General features: G+C 37.2%; 1 protein-coding gene across 2 annotated transcripts in view; it reads left to right on the forward strand.

The window, feature by feature from the left end:
* Positions 1–15,431, forward strand: part of HMCN1 (hemicentin 1) — a 508,306-nt gene that overhangs the window by 384,481 nt on the left and 108,394 nt on the right. For both annotated transcript variants that reach the window (XM_037506314.2, XM_054693419.1), the window contains exons 53-57: positions 2,375–2,525; positions 4,055–4,249; positions 5,951–6,064; positions 10,571–10,758; positions 12,283–12,379. In XM_037506314.2, the coding sequence (XP_037362211.1) occupies positions 2,375–2,525; positions 4,055–4,249; positions 5,951–6,064; positions 10,571–10,758; positions 12,283–12,379 (745 nt within the window). The remainder of the gene's footprint in view (positions 1–2,374; positions 2,526–4,054; positions 4,250–5,950; positions 6,065–10,570; positions 10,759–12,282; positions 12,380–15,431) is intronic.

Consider the following 15,431-nt stretch of genomic DNA (forward strand, 5'->3'; position numbering starts at 1 on the left):
GCCCAAAGACAGATGAGCAGATAAAGAAGATGTAGTGGATATGCACAATGGAATATTGCTCAGCTACAAAAAAAGAAAAAAAGATAAACTCTTGACTTTCGGGACATTATGAATGGAGCTGGAGGGGATTATGCTAAGCAAAATAAATCCGGAGAAAGACAAATACCGCATGGTTTCACTTACATGTCAAATACAGAGAATCAAAACAAAGGGCCAAATAAAAACAAATAACAAACCCTAGAAATCTCACTATAGATTTGAGGCTACTAGAGGAGCAGGGAAAGGGGTGAGCAAGATGGGAAGGGAGTACAATGGACTCTGGTATAGGGCTGTGGGTGCCTTGGTGGTGGGTGTGGGGCGTGATAACACACACCTCAATGGTGTGATTAAATATCTCTAAATCATATACAATAGCAAACCAATGTCACTTCAAAAAAAAAAAGTGATATGGTCTGACTTAAGATTTTGAAAGGATTGGGGCCTCCCCGGTGGCGCAGCAGTTGAGCGCTGGGTTGCGAAGCTATCCGCAGCCTCTGCAGTGCCGGTTCGATCCCTGGCTGCAGGCGAGGGTCCCACATGGTGCGCAGACCTCTCCTGCCACCCACTGCTCCCCTCAGCAGTGTACTTTGTCAGTCTGCCTGCTCTGCTCTCCCCTCTGGCTCTGGTGAATTCTCTCACCCTCCTGTGCTTCTGACTGTACCCAGTGCTTATATAAATAAATAAATAAATCCTAAAAAAAAAAAAAAAAAACTTAAAAAAAAAAAGATTTTGAAAGGATTGTATTGGTTTCTGTATTGGGAGAAATAAAAAGAGGGTCCAGATATGAATTTATTTCAGTGATCCAAAAGAGAAATGGTATTTGTGTGGAGAACAGTGGTGGCAGGATGCAAGAGGAAGAGATGAGTCACGCTTTTGAATGAGATCATAAGGAGAGTGAGTTTAGATAGAACAGGCCCAAGAATTAAGCCCTAGGGTAACCGCTACATTTAGAGGTTGTAGAGAAGAGAGTCAAGTGCCACAAAAGATAAGGGAGGAATGTATTCCAAAATAAAAACAAATTAAGTATGTTAAATGTCATTCGTCTGTTAAAATATTGAGAATTGGCTGATGAATTTAACAATAGAGATGTCACTGGTGACTTGAACCATGCTGTTTTGGTCATACAGTGATGGTAAAACTCTGATTGGAGCAAATTCAAGAAAAGATGAGAGGAAATGGCATTAAAGAAAAGCAGCATTAAAAGGAATGACAGTAAACTAGAACTAGAACCTGCAAGGATAGAAGGGAATTTAGTATGAATGGAAAGGTTTAGAACATGATAGATGTCTTAAGTTTACTAATTTTACCACTATGACATAATATGAATATCTCTAGGCTAAAAATTTTTATTTACAAAGTAATTACATTTGTGAATAAACAATACTGATTTTTAGATCAGATTAGACTGTGTAAATGCCCTCAGTCTTGTATTTAAAAGTTTAGCATTTTCCACATATTAGCAAAGCATAATAAAAGATACACTTCTTTTTTTTTTTAAAGAAACATCATTATTTATTTATACAAGCACTGGGTACAGTCAGAAGCGTGGGAGGGTGAGAGCATTCACCAGAGCCAGAGTGGGGAGCAGAACAGGCAGACTGACACGAAGTACAATGCTGAGGGGAGCAGCGGGCATGGCAGGAGAGATCTGCGCACCTTGTGGGATCCTCACTGGCGGCCAGGGATAGAACTGGCGCTTCAGAGGCTGTGGGCAGCTTCGCAGCCCAGCGCTCAACTGCTGTGCCACTGGGGAGGCCCAATATGCTTCTCTTTTTTTAAAGATTTATTTATTTATGCATATAAGAGCTGGGGTACAGGCCACAGATAGGGGGTGAGAGGATTCACCAGAGACAGAGTGGGGAACAGAACAGACAGACTGAAACACACTGCTAATGGGAGCAGCAGGCGAGACAGGAGCGATCTGCTTTGCCATGTGGGTTGCTCCCTGGCAGGCCAGGGATCGGACTCATGCTGCAGAGGACTAAGACTGCTTCATAGTGCAGTGCTTAACCCCTTGTGCCACCAAGGAGGCCCAAAGATATGCTTTCTTAATGTATTGTGAGATCAGCTGAAAAATTTTTTCCTACATGGGTATGGTACTTAAGAACATTTTCATCCTAAAAATGTGTAAATGTGTACCCCTCAGAAATACCTGACACAGATCTCAACTCTGAGTTATAATTTTTAACAATCATACAAAGTTAATTATTTTTATTGTTATTTTGAATATTTCACATATTTTTTTATTAACAAATAATAAAATGCATTAACTGTATGGTCTCTTAGATCATTTACTTGAATATTTTATGCTAAAATTATTGTAATTAAATCACAGCCTCTTAAATCAGATGATCATGTTAATATTGCTGCAAATGGACACATACTTCAAATAAAGGAGGCACAAATATCTGACACTGGGCGATATACTTGTGTAGCATCTAATATTGCAGGTGAAGATGAGCTGGACTTTGATGTGAATATACAAGGTAATACTGATACACTTTTTATTGGTAATTTAAATTATGTGATCTGTCAAAACAATGAAAAGAGATTTGACTTGGCTTATTTTTTTTCTGTTGACAATAATGTAAATTCATTGTTGAAAACTTGAGAAATTAACAAAGAAGAAAATATCCCATCATTTAGGATTATTTTCCATGATTTTTATATGCTTCCTTCTGATATTTTTTATGTATACCTTATTTACAAATGTATTATATCACACAGTACATACTTTTCTGTTGCATTAGCCTTCCACTAATATTATATCATCATTTTTTAAATAGCATTTACATGGAAGACAGGAAAGTGGTATACAATTTAAAGTAGTCAGACTGGAAATTGAATGATGATTTAGTCTCCTACAAATTTTGTGACTTGGACAAGTTACCTAAATATTTTTTAAAGATTTATTTATGTATACAAGAACTGGGATACAGGCCAGAGGTGTGGGAGGTGAGAGGATGCACCAGAGACAGAGTGGGGAACAGAACAGGCAGACTGACTGAAATACACTGCCAAGGAGAGCAGTGGGTGAGAAGGAGAGGTCTGCTGCACCATGTGGGTTGCTCCCTGGCTGGCCAGGGATCAAATTTGTGCTACAGTGGCTGTGGACAGCTTCATAGGTTGTGTCTCAACCCCTTACGCCACCAGGGAGGCCCAGTTACCTAAATATTTTAAGTTCCAGTTTGCTCACTTCTAAAATGAAAACCTTAGAGAATTGTGTTGAGTTCTAACTAAGATAAAGTAACACTTTTAGAAAAATGCTGAAGAAATGATACCTGTTATTGTTGATACTGTTACTCTGAATATGGTTTTTAATAACTATACCAGTTTTAGCAGTTGAATATCTATTATTTAACCAGATTTCTATTGTTGAAAGTCTGACATATTTCCAAGTTTTGATTATTTACATGTGTCACTGAGCATCTTTTAGATAAAACTGTAGCACATCTTTGATTTTTCATAAGATGCTAATTTTAGCTTAAGTGTAGCATACTTTTTTCAATGCTTTTGATGTGCAATTAAAATTACCTTCTAAAACGTTCATATTTCTCCCCACCCCAAAATTTGAGAATGTCATTATTTTTGTTACTAGATCATTTACGTTCTTACTAAAATAGATCATTGGAAAATGCTCTCAGCTGAGTCAGAGTTTTTTAATGGTTCTTCAAAATTAGCTTTTCCTGCTATAATTGTATTGCAAAGCCACGTTTATAGCAGTAACTCCTCCCTGAGCACTGACCCCATAAGGACTAACACCCTTTACCAGGTAGTGCTGCATTTGGGGCCCACATTTCTTGTTCTTCCCCAGGAGAGTCAATCAACTTTGGTCTACTACTATTTTTGGCTAAGGGCTAGAGTAGGTAGGTGTATAAGTACTTGAAAATATTTTCCCATTGTGTAATGTATGACTTTTACACATCACTCTTGTGAAAATACAGTCAAAATCTTTGTTTAATGACTTGACACTGGTATTCACATATGTTCAAAATTTCTTGTCTTCCCTTCATAGTTCCTCCGAGTTTTCAGAAACTCTGGGAAATGGGAAACATGCTGGATACTGGCAGGAATGGTGAAGCAAAGGATGTGATCATCAACAATCCCATTTCTCTTTACTGTGAGACAAATGCTGCTCCCCCTCCTACCCTGACGTGGTACAAAGATGGCCATCCTCTGACCTCAAGTGACAGAGTGTTGATTTTACCAGGTAAAGATTGGTGTGAACAGGTGAAAATTGAACTTCTTCCATGTTTTAAATCAGTGGAATTACTAACACAGGCTGTTGAATGCCACTCATGTCCAAGTAGCTTCAAGCCAGAGGAGTACAGGTCAAGTATTTGACATAGTATAGAACACCTTAGTTAGTTTTCTGATCTGCCACAAGATCATTCTGTCCACTTAAAGTCCTTTGGCTTCCTGTGCTAGCATTTCTCTAGTAGTATGATGAATTCATCTGTTTGATTTCTGTACATTATTAATGATACTCTAAAATATATTTGTAAAAAGTTATTCCATTTATTAATACATCTATCATAACTCAATCATAAAGGTTATTGGTTTGAAATATCTTGGTTATTTAGCTTATTAATGGAAAGGAGATGTTCAAATTATGATGGAATTATAATTTGTACTTTTAGCAAACATTCAAATAGGTGTGTCAAAAATTATCAAATTTTACACTTAAGGTCAATGAATTCTGCTATATGTAAATTTCATCTCACTTAACTTTTAAAAAGACACTAAATAGAAATGACAATTAAATGTAATATGTGGTCCTAAATTGGATCAGAGTTTGGGAAGAAAAGCTATATGCAATTACTGTAATAATGATGAACTTTGAATATGGACTATAAAATTCAATAATAGTTTTATATAGATTTAAACTTTTCTGATTTTATCATTGTACTATGGTTATATAAGAGATTGTCCTTATGAAATATAGATTTATGAATATTTGGGGGGTAAATGTCTCCAACTATGGCTCCAACTTACTCTCAGATGGTTCAGAAAAATGTTATGTATATGTTAGAGATAAAACAAATGGAGTGAAATAAAAATTATTGGTAAGCATAAGTGAAAATTTCTTGTACAATTATTGCAACTTTAAATTTGAAATAGTAGCAACATGAAAAGTTAAAAACAGGGCCTCCCCGGTGGCGCAGCGGTTGAGCGCTGGGTTGCGAAGCTGCGCGCGGCCTCTGCGGCGCCGGTTCGATCCCCGGCTGCTCCCCGGCCACCAGAGGAGGGTCCCACATGGCGCGCAGACCTCTCCTGCCGCCCGCTGCTCCCCTCAGCAGTGTACTTCGGTCCTTCTGCCTGCTCTGCTCCCCGCTCTGGCTCTGGTGAATTCTCTCGCCCTCCCGCACTTCTGACTGTACCCAGTGCATGTATAAACAAAACAAACAAACCAGCAAACAAATAAATAAAGCATGCCTCTATAAAAAAAAAAAAAGTTAAAAACACAATGTTATTCTTTCAGGGTTACATGTAAAATAGTATACTTTGTATCTTTTGTATCCCTGGTTAGTACTTTCCCGAACCAACACTTAATATCTAACAGTGAAAACATCTTTGATATGTGTTCTAAATTGTATCAGCAAGAAGTGCCTACATATTGACATGACATGTGGAATATAATGAGGGACAAAATTAACATTCACCCCTATAGACAAATATACATGAACTATTTATTAACTTATCAGGTGATCTGATTCTGTTGGATTACTCTTTAATAATGCAACATTTATTATAAAAATGGTATCTGGGTTTAAAAAACTAAATCACCGGATGCAGTAAGAAACTTGAAATTGAATGTAAGGAAGGCAATAGACCTGGAAAATGCTGCCTCTGTTTATAACCAGTATTCATGCTAAGATTTTGAAAGATAAACATGTGGGGGTACTTTTAGGAGGGCGAGTGCTGCAGATCCCCCGGGCTAAAGTAGAAGATGCTGGGAGATATACCTGTGTGGCTGTGAATGAGGCTGGAGAAGATTCACTTCAGTATGATGTCCGTGTACTCTGTAAGTTGGTTTTCTTTGTTGACTATGTATTCTTTGACTCAAACTTTTTTTGAAGAATGAATGTTTGCAAGATGTTGCACTTTACATTTTAGAGACAATAATCAGAAATGTATAGTTCTCCCCCAGGAGTTAGTTAGTTGTCTTACATAAACTGAGAGCACATTAGTTAGGACTCCTGATGTATTAAAAAATAAACTGGCTTAAACAAAAAAAAAAAAAAAGGAAGAAGAAGAATTCATTGACTCTTAAACCAGAAGAGTGCCAGAGGAGAGCTGATTGCAGTCAAGTCTGACTTCTGTAACTGAAAAGAGATCAACTAGACTTTACCTTTGGCTTTCTTTTTTTTTTTTTTTAAGATTTATTTTTTATACAAGAACCTGGGTACAGGCCAGATGCATGGGAGGGTGAGAGGATTCACCAGAGACAGAGCGGGAAACAGAAGAGGCAGACTGAGGAAATACACTGCTGAGGGGAGCACCGGGCGAGACAGGAGAGGTTGGCCCAGCCATGTGGGATTTTCGCCGGCTGGCCGGGATCGAACCCGTGCTGCAGAGGCTGCGGACAGCTTCACAGTGCGGCGCTCAACTGCCTGCGCCACCAGGGAGGTCCACCTTTCACTTTCTTTTGGCATTGTTTTTCTCCATTAGCATCACTCTCAGTCTCGGGTAGGGGATCCGCTTGGATGCCAAGTTGGCCACTGGACACTCTAGTTCTTGCATATTCTCTGACATTCACAACTGAAGAAAAGCTTTTCTTTCCTACTATTTACAACTTAAGTCCTAACATTAGAATTGAGTGGCTTTAATTAGCCAAGAATGAATTACATATCCATACCTGAATCACTTATAGAGACTAAAAGACTAATTGACAAGACTAAGTAATAGTTTATATGACTACCATTAGACCACAGTAACCTCCATCTAAATGTTTGGACTAAGAGTGGAAAAATTGTTTTACCTTTGAGGAAAATGAGAGGCAATGTTACTAGAAACAGGAACAAATAGATGCTCTGTTAGAAGAGACTAAGCTAGTGAAACTGCAGAGGGTATATATAGGAAGCAGTTGATATAACAGATATAATAGAAGAGATGATTAAGTAGTATAAAGTATTAGGCCCTCATCTCAGAGTATAAGATGACACTAAGACTTTTATCCTGCATGAGTAAGAAAATGGCTAGATTAGTAAAAGTAGAAGATTTAGGAAAATGACACAACTTGGGAAGAGGAAAGTCAATTTTGTTTTGGACATACTGAATTTGAATTGGCACCAAGATAGCCAGGTAAAATGTGAAATTAGCAAATTGGCATGGGATCATTTACAAATAGGAGAAAGGAAAAGAGAGTTAAAGGAAGAAAAACTTAGGAGCTAATGCAAAGCAGTAAACTACCATGTTGCCAATGCCAAGGCACTGAAAAACCTATCCAGGGGTTAGTACTGAGATTGAAGCTAGTTTTAAGAAAATAAAAACTGAGGGGCCTCCCTGGTGGCGCAAGGGGTTAAGCACCACACTATGAAGCAATCCACAGCCTCTGCAGCATGAGTTCGATTTCCAGCCAACCAGGGAGAAACTGACATGGTGCAGCAGACCTCTCCTGTCTCGCCTGCTGCTCCCGTCAGCAGTGTATTTCAGTCAGTCTACAAGTACTGTTCCCTGTTCTGTCTCTGATGGATCCTCTCCCCACCTCACATCTCTGGCCTGTACCCCAGCTCTTGTATGCATAAATAAATCTTAAAAAAAAAATAAAAACTGAAAAAGAGGCCATTGACTTTTAAACTGAAAAGTCATGGGTGAATCTCAAAAGACCATTTTAGATAACAGGGTGTGGTTCTAAGTCAAAGAACAAGAGAATAAATGTTGAGCAAGTCATCAGAAATAAAAGGAAACAAATATAGACTACTTCTAAGACATTTTGCACAGGAAGGAAGATGTGAACTAGAATTTTAAGACAAACAGCTTATTTGAAAAAAAAATTAAAGAGAGATTTGAGTTTAATTCTGCGCCAAAGGAAATGATCCAACATACAGGGACAAATTAAAGGTTCAAGTGTGTGTGTGTGTGTGTGTGTGTGTGTGTGTGTGTGTGTGTGAAAGATGCAGGGATTGATGAGCAAGGTCCCAGAAGAGGGGGAATGTAGTCAAGAGATCATTAAGGGTATTTTAGTGTTTCCTGGTAATGGATTACCACTCACTAGGATGGTTGGAAGGAAAATGCATATCAAGTATATATAGTCCTTTTTGTTAAGTATGAAAGCAAGAGAAACAATGGCAGGGATAGTATTTGAAAATACCTGTGAAAAACAGAAACTGACCGTCACTATGAGGGATGGGATAGACCGTTTGCTATTGAATTTGGAGTCATCTGGCTCAGTCGCTGCTTTCTACAGTCATCCATAGCAACCTAGGACAAGGTAGAAAAAAGATGTATAAAAGCACCACAGGGGGCAGGGTTGGCACCACAGGTATCAAGATGCACCTAGCCAAAGCACCAGAGGATGTTATGGCAAAGAATCTCCAAACCTGAATATTACCAAAATGACCTACTATGAGGTTTAGGTAAAGCAAGAAGAAAAAGCTTCAAGGGAAGCTGATACTAAATGTAACGGGGAGAAGTGGAAAGGCTAGAGTTTTCAGTGAAGGGAGCAGCTTATGAATGAAACCCAGAAAGAAGTGATTAAAAAAAAACCACTAGAATTCAGAATTTATTTATATGACAAGTATCTGTTGATTGTTTTGCAAAGTCTATAGCAGCAAATACAGCAGACATCAGTCTTACTTCAGGGAGTTTGCAAACTGGCAGAGGGGAAGAAGTACCAATGTTGATTGCTCCAAAATACGACAGACTGAATAGCTGGAGTGGATATGAAACTCCAGTCGGCCCTTGAACAGTGCAGGGTTAGGGAAGCTGACTCACCCTTTAGTTGAAAATCCTTATATAACTTTGACTCCCCCCAAATATAACCTGTAGTCCTTCCTTGGTATCCACAAAAGGTTGATTTTAGCACCACTGTACCCTTTCCCCACCCTGGATACCAAAATCTACAGCCATGCAAGTCCCCTATATCTGCTCTATAATCTTCCCCCCCTGCCCATTTGATTGGGCACCAGATTGGGCTCAGCCAACCAACATACACCCACAAATGGGCCCATGCAGTTCAACCCCATGTTGTTTAATGGTCAACTACAATTAGAGTTAGATGATTATTGAAATAAATGTTAAAGTCCACAAGATAGTTATAAGGAGAAGGGAGAAGACAATTGAGATCAGTGTTAATGTCATCACAACCAGTGAAGGAGTACCCCAGGCTGCCGGCCCTAATTTTTACCTAGATCTGGTAAAAGTTAAGTATAGGACAGTGAAGGGTCTGATGAAGAGGCACAGTAGTGTAGTTTGGGGAGAACTGGGATTCAGTTAAGTTGAAATGAATTGATCCAAGTAAATGACACTGTTTAACCAAAAATAAATTGAATTGGATTGTTAAGATTTAAGTTGTCAAGGGGAGTGATTCATGCCTTCAGGGTGTTGTTTTATAAAATTAGAAGGAAATTAGAAAGTATGTTGGAGATGAGTTTAGACTAGGAAGGTAAACAAAGAAAGAAAAAAATAACTGGCCCCAAATCCCATCTAAACCAGGGCTGCTACATAAGATTTGATGCTCCGGTATGGCACTAAGAGCAATTCTGAGGGGGTTCACCCATCCAGAGGAGGGTTAGGGGTCTCTGTAGGCAAAAAGCTGTCATAGGGACCTAGAGTGCACCCCCTGGCCCCTCCTTATGGGTCAGGTCCATGTCAAAGATGAGGACTCTTTATATTCCAACTTTTTATACTCTTTATATTCCAACATTTCATTAGTTTTCTATTTCTCAGTTAAACTGAAATGGAATTATTTGTAAACTTTTAGTTCAAGTTTTATATTTTCTAAAGTATGGTGACAATCACCAAACTTTGATTGTGAAAACATGTCTTCAGTATAATGCTGAAATCCTATGATATGCCTGTTGCCTTGATGATTCTCTTACAAATTTTCAGTGTAGTTTTTGTAAGAGACCCAAATACCACAAGACTGCATCAACATGAAACATAGTCTTTATTGTTTGCTAAATATATGGCACATTTCTATGAATGTAAAACATAAAATAAGCATTCAAAACTAAGAAAAAAAATATTCACTTTGAAAGTTAATTTCTACATTTACAAAAGCAACCAACACAAGCTTTCCTAACTTACTTAACATTCCCATTTTTATTTTTAATTCTGTGGGTAATATGTGATTTTTATACTTGACTGTCTAAATGGGAGGTTAGTCCCAGGTAAGGAGAGAGAAAAAGAAAAAAGGAACCCAATCCACCTAATTTTTATTGCCACCCTATTTTATTAATATGTGACTTGAGGGTTGTGGTTTCAAGTTCTATTATCATTCCAAACTCTTTAAAGTTGTCAGAAAACCAGAATCATTTAGAAAATACCTTGTTTCCTGTCATTCTCTCTTGTTGCAATCACTTATTAGTGCCACCAGTTATCAAGGGAGCAAACAGTGATCTCCCAGAGGAGGTGAATGCACTGGTGAGCAGGAGTGTGATGATGGAGTGTTTGTCCAGTGGCAGCCCCACGCCAAGGAACTCCTGGCACAAAGATGGCCAGCCCTTGCTGGAAGATGAGCATCACAAATTTCTATCCAGTGGAAGAATTCTGCAGGTAAAAGTAAAACAAAAAATTAGCTTTAAAATAGTTGTTTGACTTTGTAGTTGGTCATAATTGCCTTTTGACTTTTAAAAGTAATTTTTATTGTTTTAAAAATAATATTTGTAACAACTACCATAAAAGGATATAAAGTTCTTTTTCATTCTATATCCACTAGCAACGATGAGCATTTTAAATTATTTTCCCATTTAATAGATTTATGTAAACTCTTCTAGAAACTACATGCATACAACACATATGCACATATTCCTAAATTCACTATATAATGAATAGTCTTTGTAATGAAAGCCACATTATAATAAGCAAGTTATAATCCTTTGCATATTTCTAATGATAAAATTCTAGTGGTATAAATTTCCCTATAGATTTTTTTTCCTATTTCAGTCAATAATTGATGGTAATAATAATAATGAAAACCACATAAATAAATTGAATTGTTCTCTAGTGGGTATATTTTTCTTTTCAAGTATCCTAGAAGAAAGGTAGGCACTCATAGAAATAAGACAAACTCTTTTGTCAGGTACAACTTAATAAATTATTTCTTGAATATATATGTTATATTCTATAGGCCCAAGAGTCTAAGCATAACTCCCTGTGTATCTAACACAGGACATACTTCATGGAGTTCTTTATTAAAAAAGAAATCAGTCCCACTATTTGTAAAGAAACTTGAATTCTTTAAATATCTTCTGAGCATCATGAATATTTCTATTTGATGGTAATCAACCTTTATCAAAATACTTAAATGTTTCCGTGTCTAGAACCAAAAGATACATACATGATAGAAATTTCTGCATAATCAATAAATAGAACTGCTATATTAGCTAACTCTTGCCACATGAAGACTTAAAAGAATGGGCATTTAATTAGTTCACAAATCTTGTAATTGGCCAGAGATTCTTCTGGTTTCAGCCAGGCCTACTCAAATATCTGTATGTGTGGACTGAAGTCATAACTCTGCTGATCTTGGCTGATCTCTTGAAACTCTGGGGACTCAATTTTGCTAACAGACTGATTCTTCACTATGTGACACCACACACTCCAGCAGGCTGGTCCTGACCTTCTCCTATGGGGGTGGCAAAGTTCCAGAAGAGTGAGGAAAAGAACACAATGCCCTTTCAGGCCTATGCTTGAGATGGTACAGAGCCAAATCTACCCCATCCTTTTGGTCAAAGCCAATCACAGGTTGACACAAATTCCACTACTTAATGGAAAGAGCTTCAAAGTCACACTGAACAGGGTGTATGTAAGGCAGTAAAAGCATAATTTGGTACATTTCTGTAGTCAGCCTACCACAGGTATGTATGAAATTGCCTTTTCTGATTGGAAATCTTTATAAATATTCATTCAATTGACTTTAATCAAAACCATCATCAACACTATTATGTTCATACTTTTTTTTCCTCTTTATCTTTTATTGACTAGAGAGAAAATGCATTGCTTATTTTGAAAAATAATGACAATTATGACAAGTTGCTTTGTTAATTTCAGCTGGAATTTCCTCATTTTTTCCCCTAGATTCTAAATACTCAAATAACAGATACCGGCAGGTATGTGTGTATTGCTGAGAACACAGCAGGAAGTGCCAAAAAATATTTTAACCTCAATGTTCATGGTAAGAGCTCAGTTCCAAAAACATCTGTTAGCGTATGCTTGAAAAGGCAGGAAAGCTGTGTTTTAGATTATGTGTTTTTTTGGGGGGTTTTTTGTATTTTTTAACTTGAACAATGTGTGGAGCTGCATTCATTCAGTCTCTTCCCTTTTCCTCCCACCACAGTCAGTAGGATTTATGAAGTAGAAATCTTCTAGGAAGTCTGTTTTTATATTAGTTCAGTCCCTCAAGAGAAAGCAATGATTCCTGCATATTTGAAAGTAGAAATCAGAATTTGAAATCCAAAACATTACAAGTTTACATTAAATTAGAACCATATATGGGTCTTCTACTCATAAAAATTTATCCATTAGTTCTGATTGGAACTAGTTTCTGTCCTCAAGTGTAGAATTCCTGTTGAGCTCTAATACCTAATATATTCTCTGGAGAAGAAAAAGACACTTTGGCATTAAATAATTATTGAAAACTATCAGAATATCCAATTCAATCAGCAAACTTGATTTTCTCAATGTACATTAGATGCTCCATAAACACTGTATTTTTTTTGTTTGTTTGCTTAAAAAGCAGCTGGTTGTCTACCACAAAAGAATACTTCTATTTTTGTGCGACACAAGTGCTTCCAGAATTTTAAACTGGAAATTGTGATCATAAAAGATTATTTTACATGTATGATACACATATGAATTTATAGTTCATTTTTTAAAAATAGCTAAAGTTTGAAATTTCACAAAAACTTTCTTGCAATGACTTTCATTTAGGATCATGGATTTTTTTTTTCCTTTTTGATGCAATTAGTACAGAATATTGACACCTACCTATGTTTGGGGTTTGTGTAACAGATATTTGAGACTCACATCTTTGTGTTCCCGGTGCTAAGAACAGTGAGTAATATAGTGAGTGCTTAATAAATATCATTAAGAATTTTTTCATGAGTAAATCTGACCAAAACAAATGTGTTATGAGCTCACAGGAAAAAATGAATTAAACAAATATAATCATTGTGAAAGTACATATTCTAATCTGACAAGTGTAGTGTAATAAATGTTGAAAAGTATAAATGGTCATTATTTTTTCTGGTTCACCTTGGCAGAATTAATTTTTCCTCTCCTATGTAATCAAAAACATCTTATGAAGACCCTAACTGTAATCATTAGGTATGCTGTGTTGTTTTCTTTTTATGCCTTATCTTCACCTCTTCCCATAACTGCATCCTAAATGGTGTAGACAAATGACCATTTCTGAACTTGGTCTCCCTAAGCCAGAAATGGGGTCTCTCATTGTGGCTGTTGCTAAAAGAATGTTTGGTGTGCCTTTATTTTATTTTCTTCCTTTCTGTTGCCTCTTCTCAATGCACAGTAAAAATACAAGAAGTGGAAGCTCTTGTGACTTGAGAGGCAGCAACCCCCTCAATTTATCATACAGACTTGATTCGCAAGTGTGTTTCCTTTCTAATAACTAGTGGGGTCGTGACCTCTTGTTTGCATTCAGAAACTCATGTTTAAACATTGTAAAATTCATTCTTCATCCTTTATCTCTAAACCATGTACAATGTTGTAAACCAACGTAACCTTAATGCATACATACACACACACATATGTACATATTGGAAAATCCATTCTGGGGAGAAATAATTTAAATTATAATATCTTTACTTAAAACTATTTCTTTTATTGCTCCCACTTCAATCATGCTCGCTTTTGGGGGGACTGATGACCTCCCAGTATTGTTCAAGCCTCTGTGTCTTTATTTTCCTTCATGTCCACCGTAACTTTCATGAAACTTTTACTCTTTTCTCTTAGCCCCTGTCTTATTTCTCTTGCTGATAAAAGGTTAAGTCTGCTTGTAACAACATTATATTCTGTATTGCTTGATCCTATCGGGTGCTGTTCCAAATGTTCTACCTGTTCTTTCATTTAATGATCTCAGTAGCCCCAGGTGGTTGGTACCGTTTTATATACCTCCTTTACAGATGAAAAAGCCAAGGCTTAGTGAGATTAGGTAACAGGTCCTGTTACACAGATTGCAAATGCAGAACCAAGATTTCAACTCAAGCACTCTGATTTCAGAGTTTTATACTTAATTGCTTTTCTGTATAACTTCTCATCAAATGCCGACTTTCCACCTACATAACTATGGATGGAGGAATTCTTGAAGTTAGGACTGTTGGCATCATTATAGATTCAATAGTCAGATGCCTGTGTCTTAGACTGCTGGGACTGCCATAAGAGAATACCAGAGACTGCATGGCTTAAACTACAGAATTCATTTTTCTCACCATTCTGGTGTGAGAAAGTCCTAGATTAAACTTCTGGCAGAGCTCCATTCTGGTGAAGGCTCTTCCTGACTTGTAAATGGGCACTTAGTTCTCACAGTCCTTTCTGTTGGACAGGCAGGCACGGACAGAAAGATTGGAAGTTCTCCAGTGTCCTCTCTTATAAGGACACTAATCCCATAAAGTTTAACTAATTACTATCTTAAAGGCCCCATCACCAAATATAGTCTCACAGGAAATTAGGACCTCCGTGTATGAATTTTCAGACATGCAAATATTTGGCCCATAACAGCTTCCCTATTATTTTGTCTAGAAATGCCTTCACCTTCTGTTTTACATGTAAAAGAGGAGGCAAATCCCCTAAACCACTTGCAATTCCTACTATCAAATTGAGAATATCAGCTTCAATTGTTACTGCCATTTCTTTCTTCCTTTCCCATTACAACAAAAGATGGAAGCATCCCTCTGCTTTCTAAAGACCAAAAACTAACAATTCTAGATCCCAGTTCACTGCCTTCACAGAAATCTCACCTCCTCTCTTTCTATCAGATATTGAAATTATCACTCTTATCTGGCTTCTTCCCAGTAGCACTAAATTTACTTTTATCTTTCCCCTCATTAAAAGAAAAATACCTTTATCTTTCTCTCCAGGTACATGCCTAGCTTTCAAAGTAAGTGTCTCTAGTAGCTATACATATTTAATGTCTCCATTTCCTCACTTCCAGCAGTACACCTAAATTTCACCTCCACGGCTCCACTGAAATTGCTCATTGAGTTCATAAA

This window comes from Talpa occidentalis, unplaced genomic scaffold (assembly GCF_014898055.3).
Source record: "Talpa occidentalis isolate TD23 unplaced genomic scaffold, MPIMG_talOcc4v2.1 talOcc4.12, whole genome shotgun sequence".
In the NCBI taxonomy this organism is placed as follows: Eukaryota; Metazoa; Chordata; class Mammalia; order Eulipotyphla; family Talpidae; genus Talpa; species Talpa occidentalis.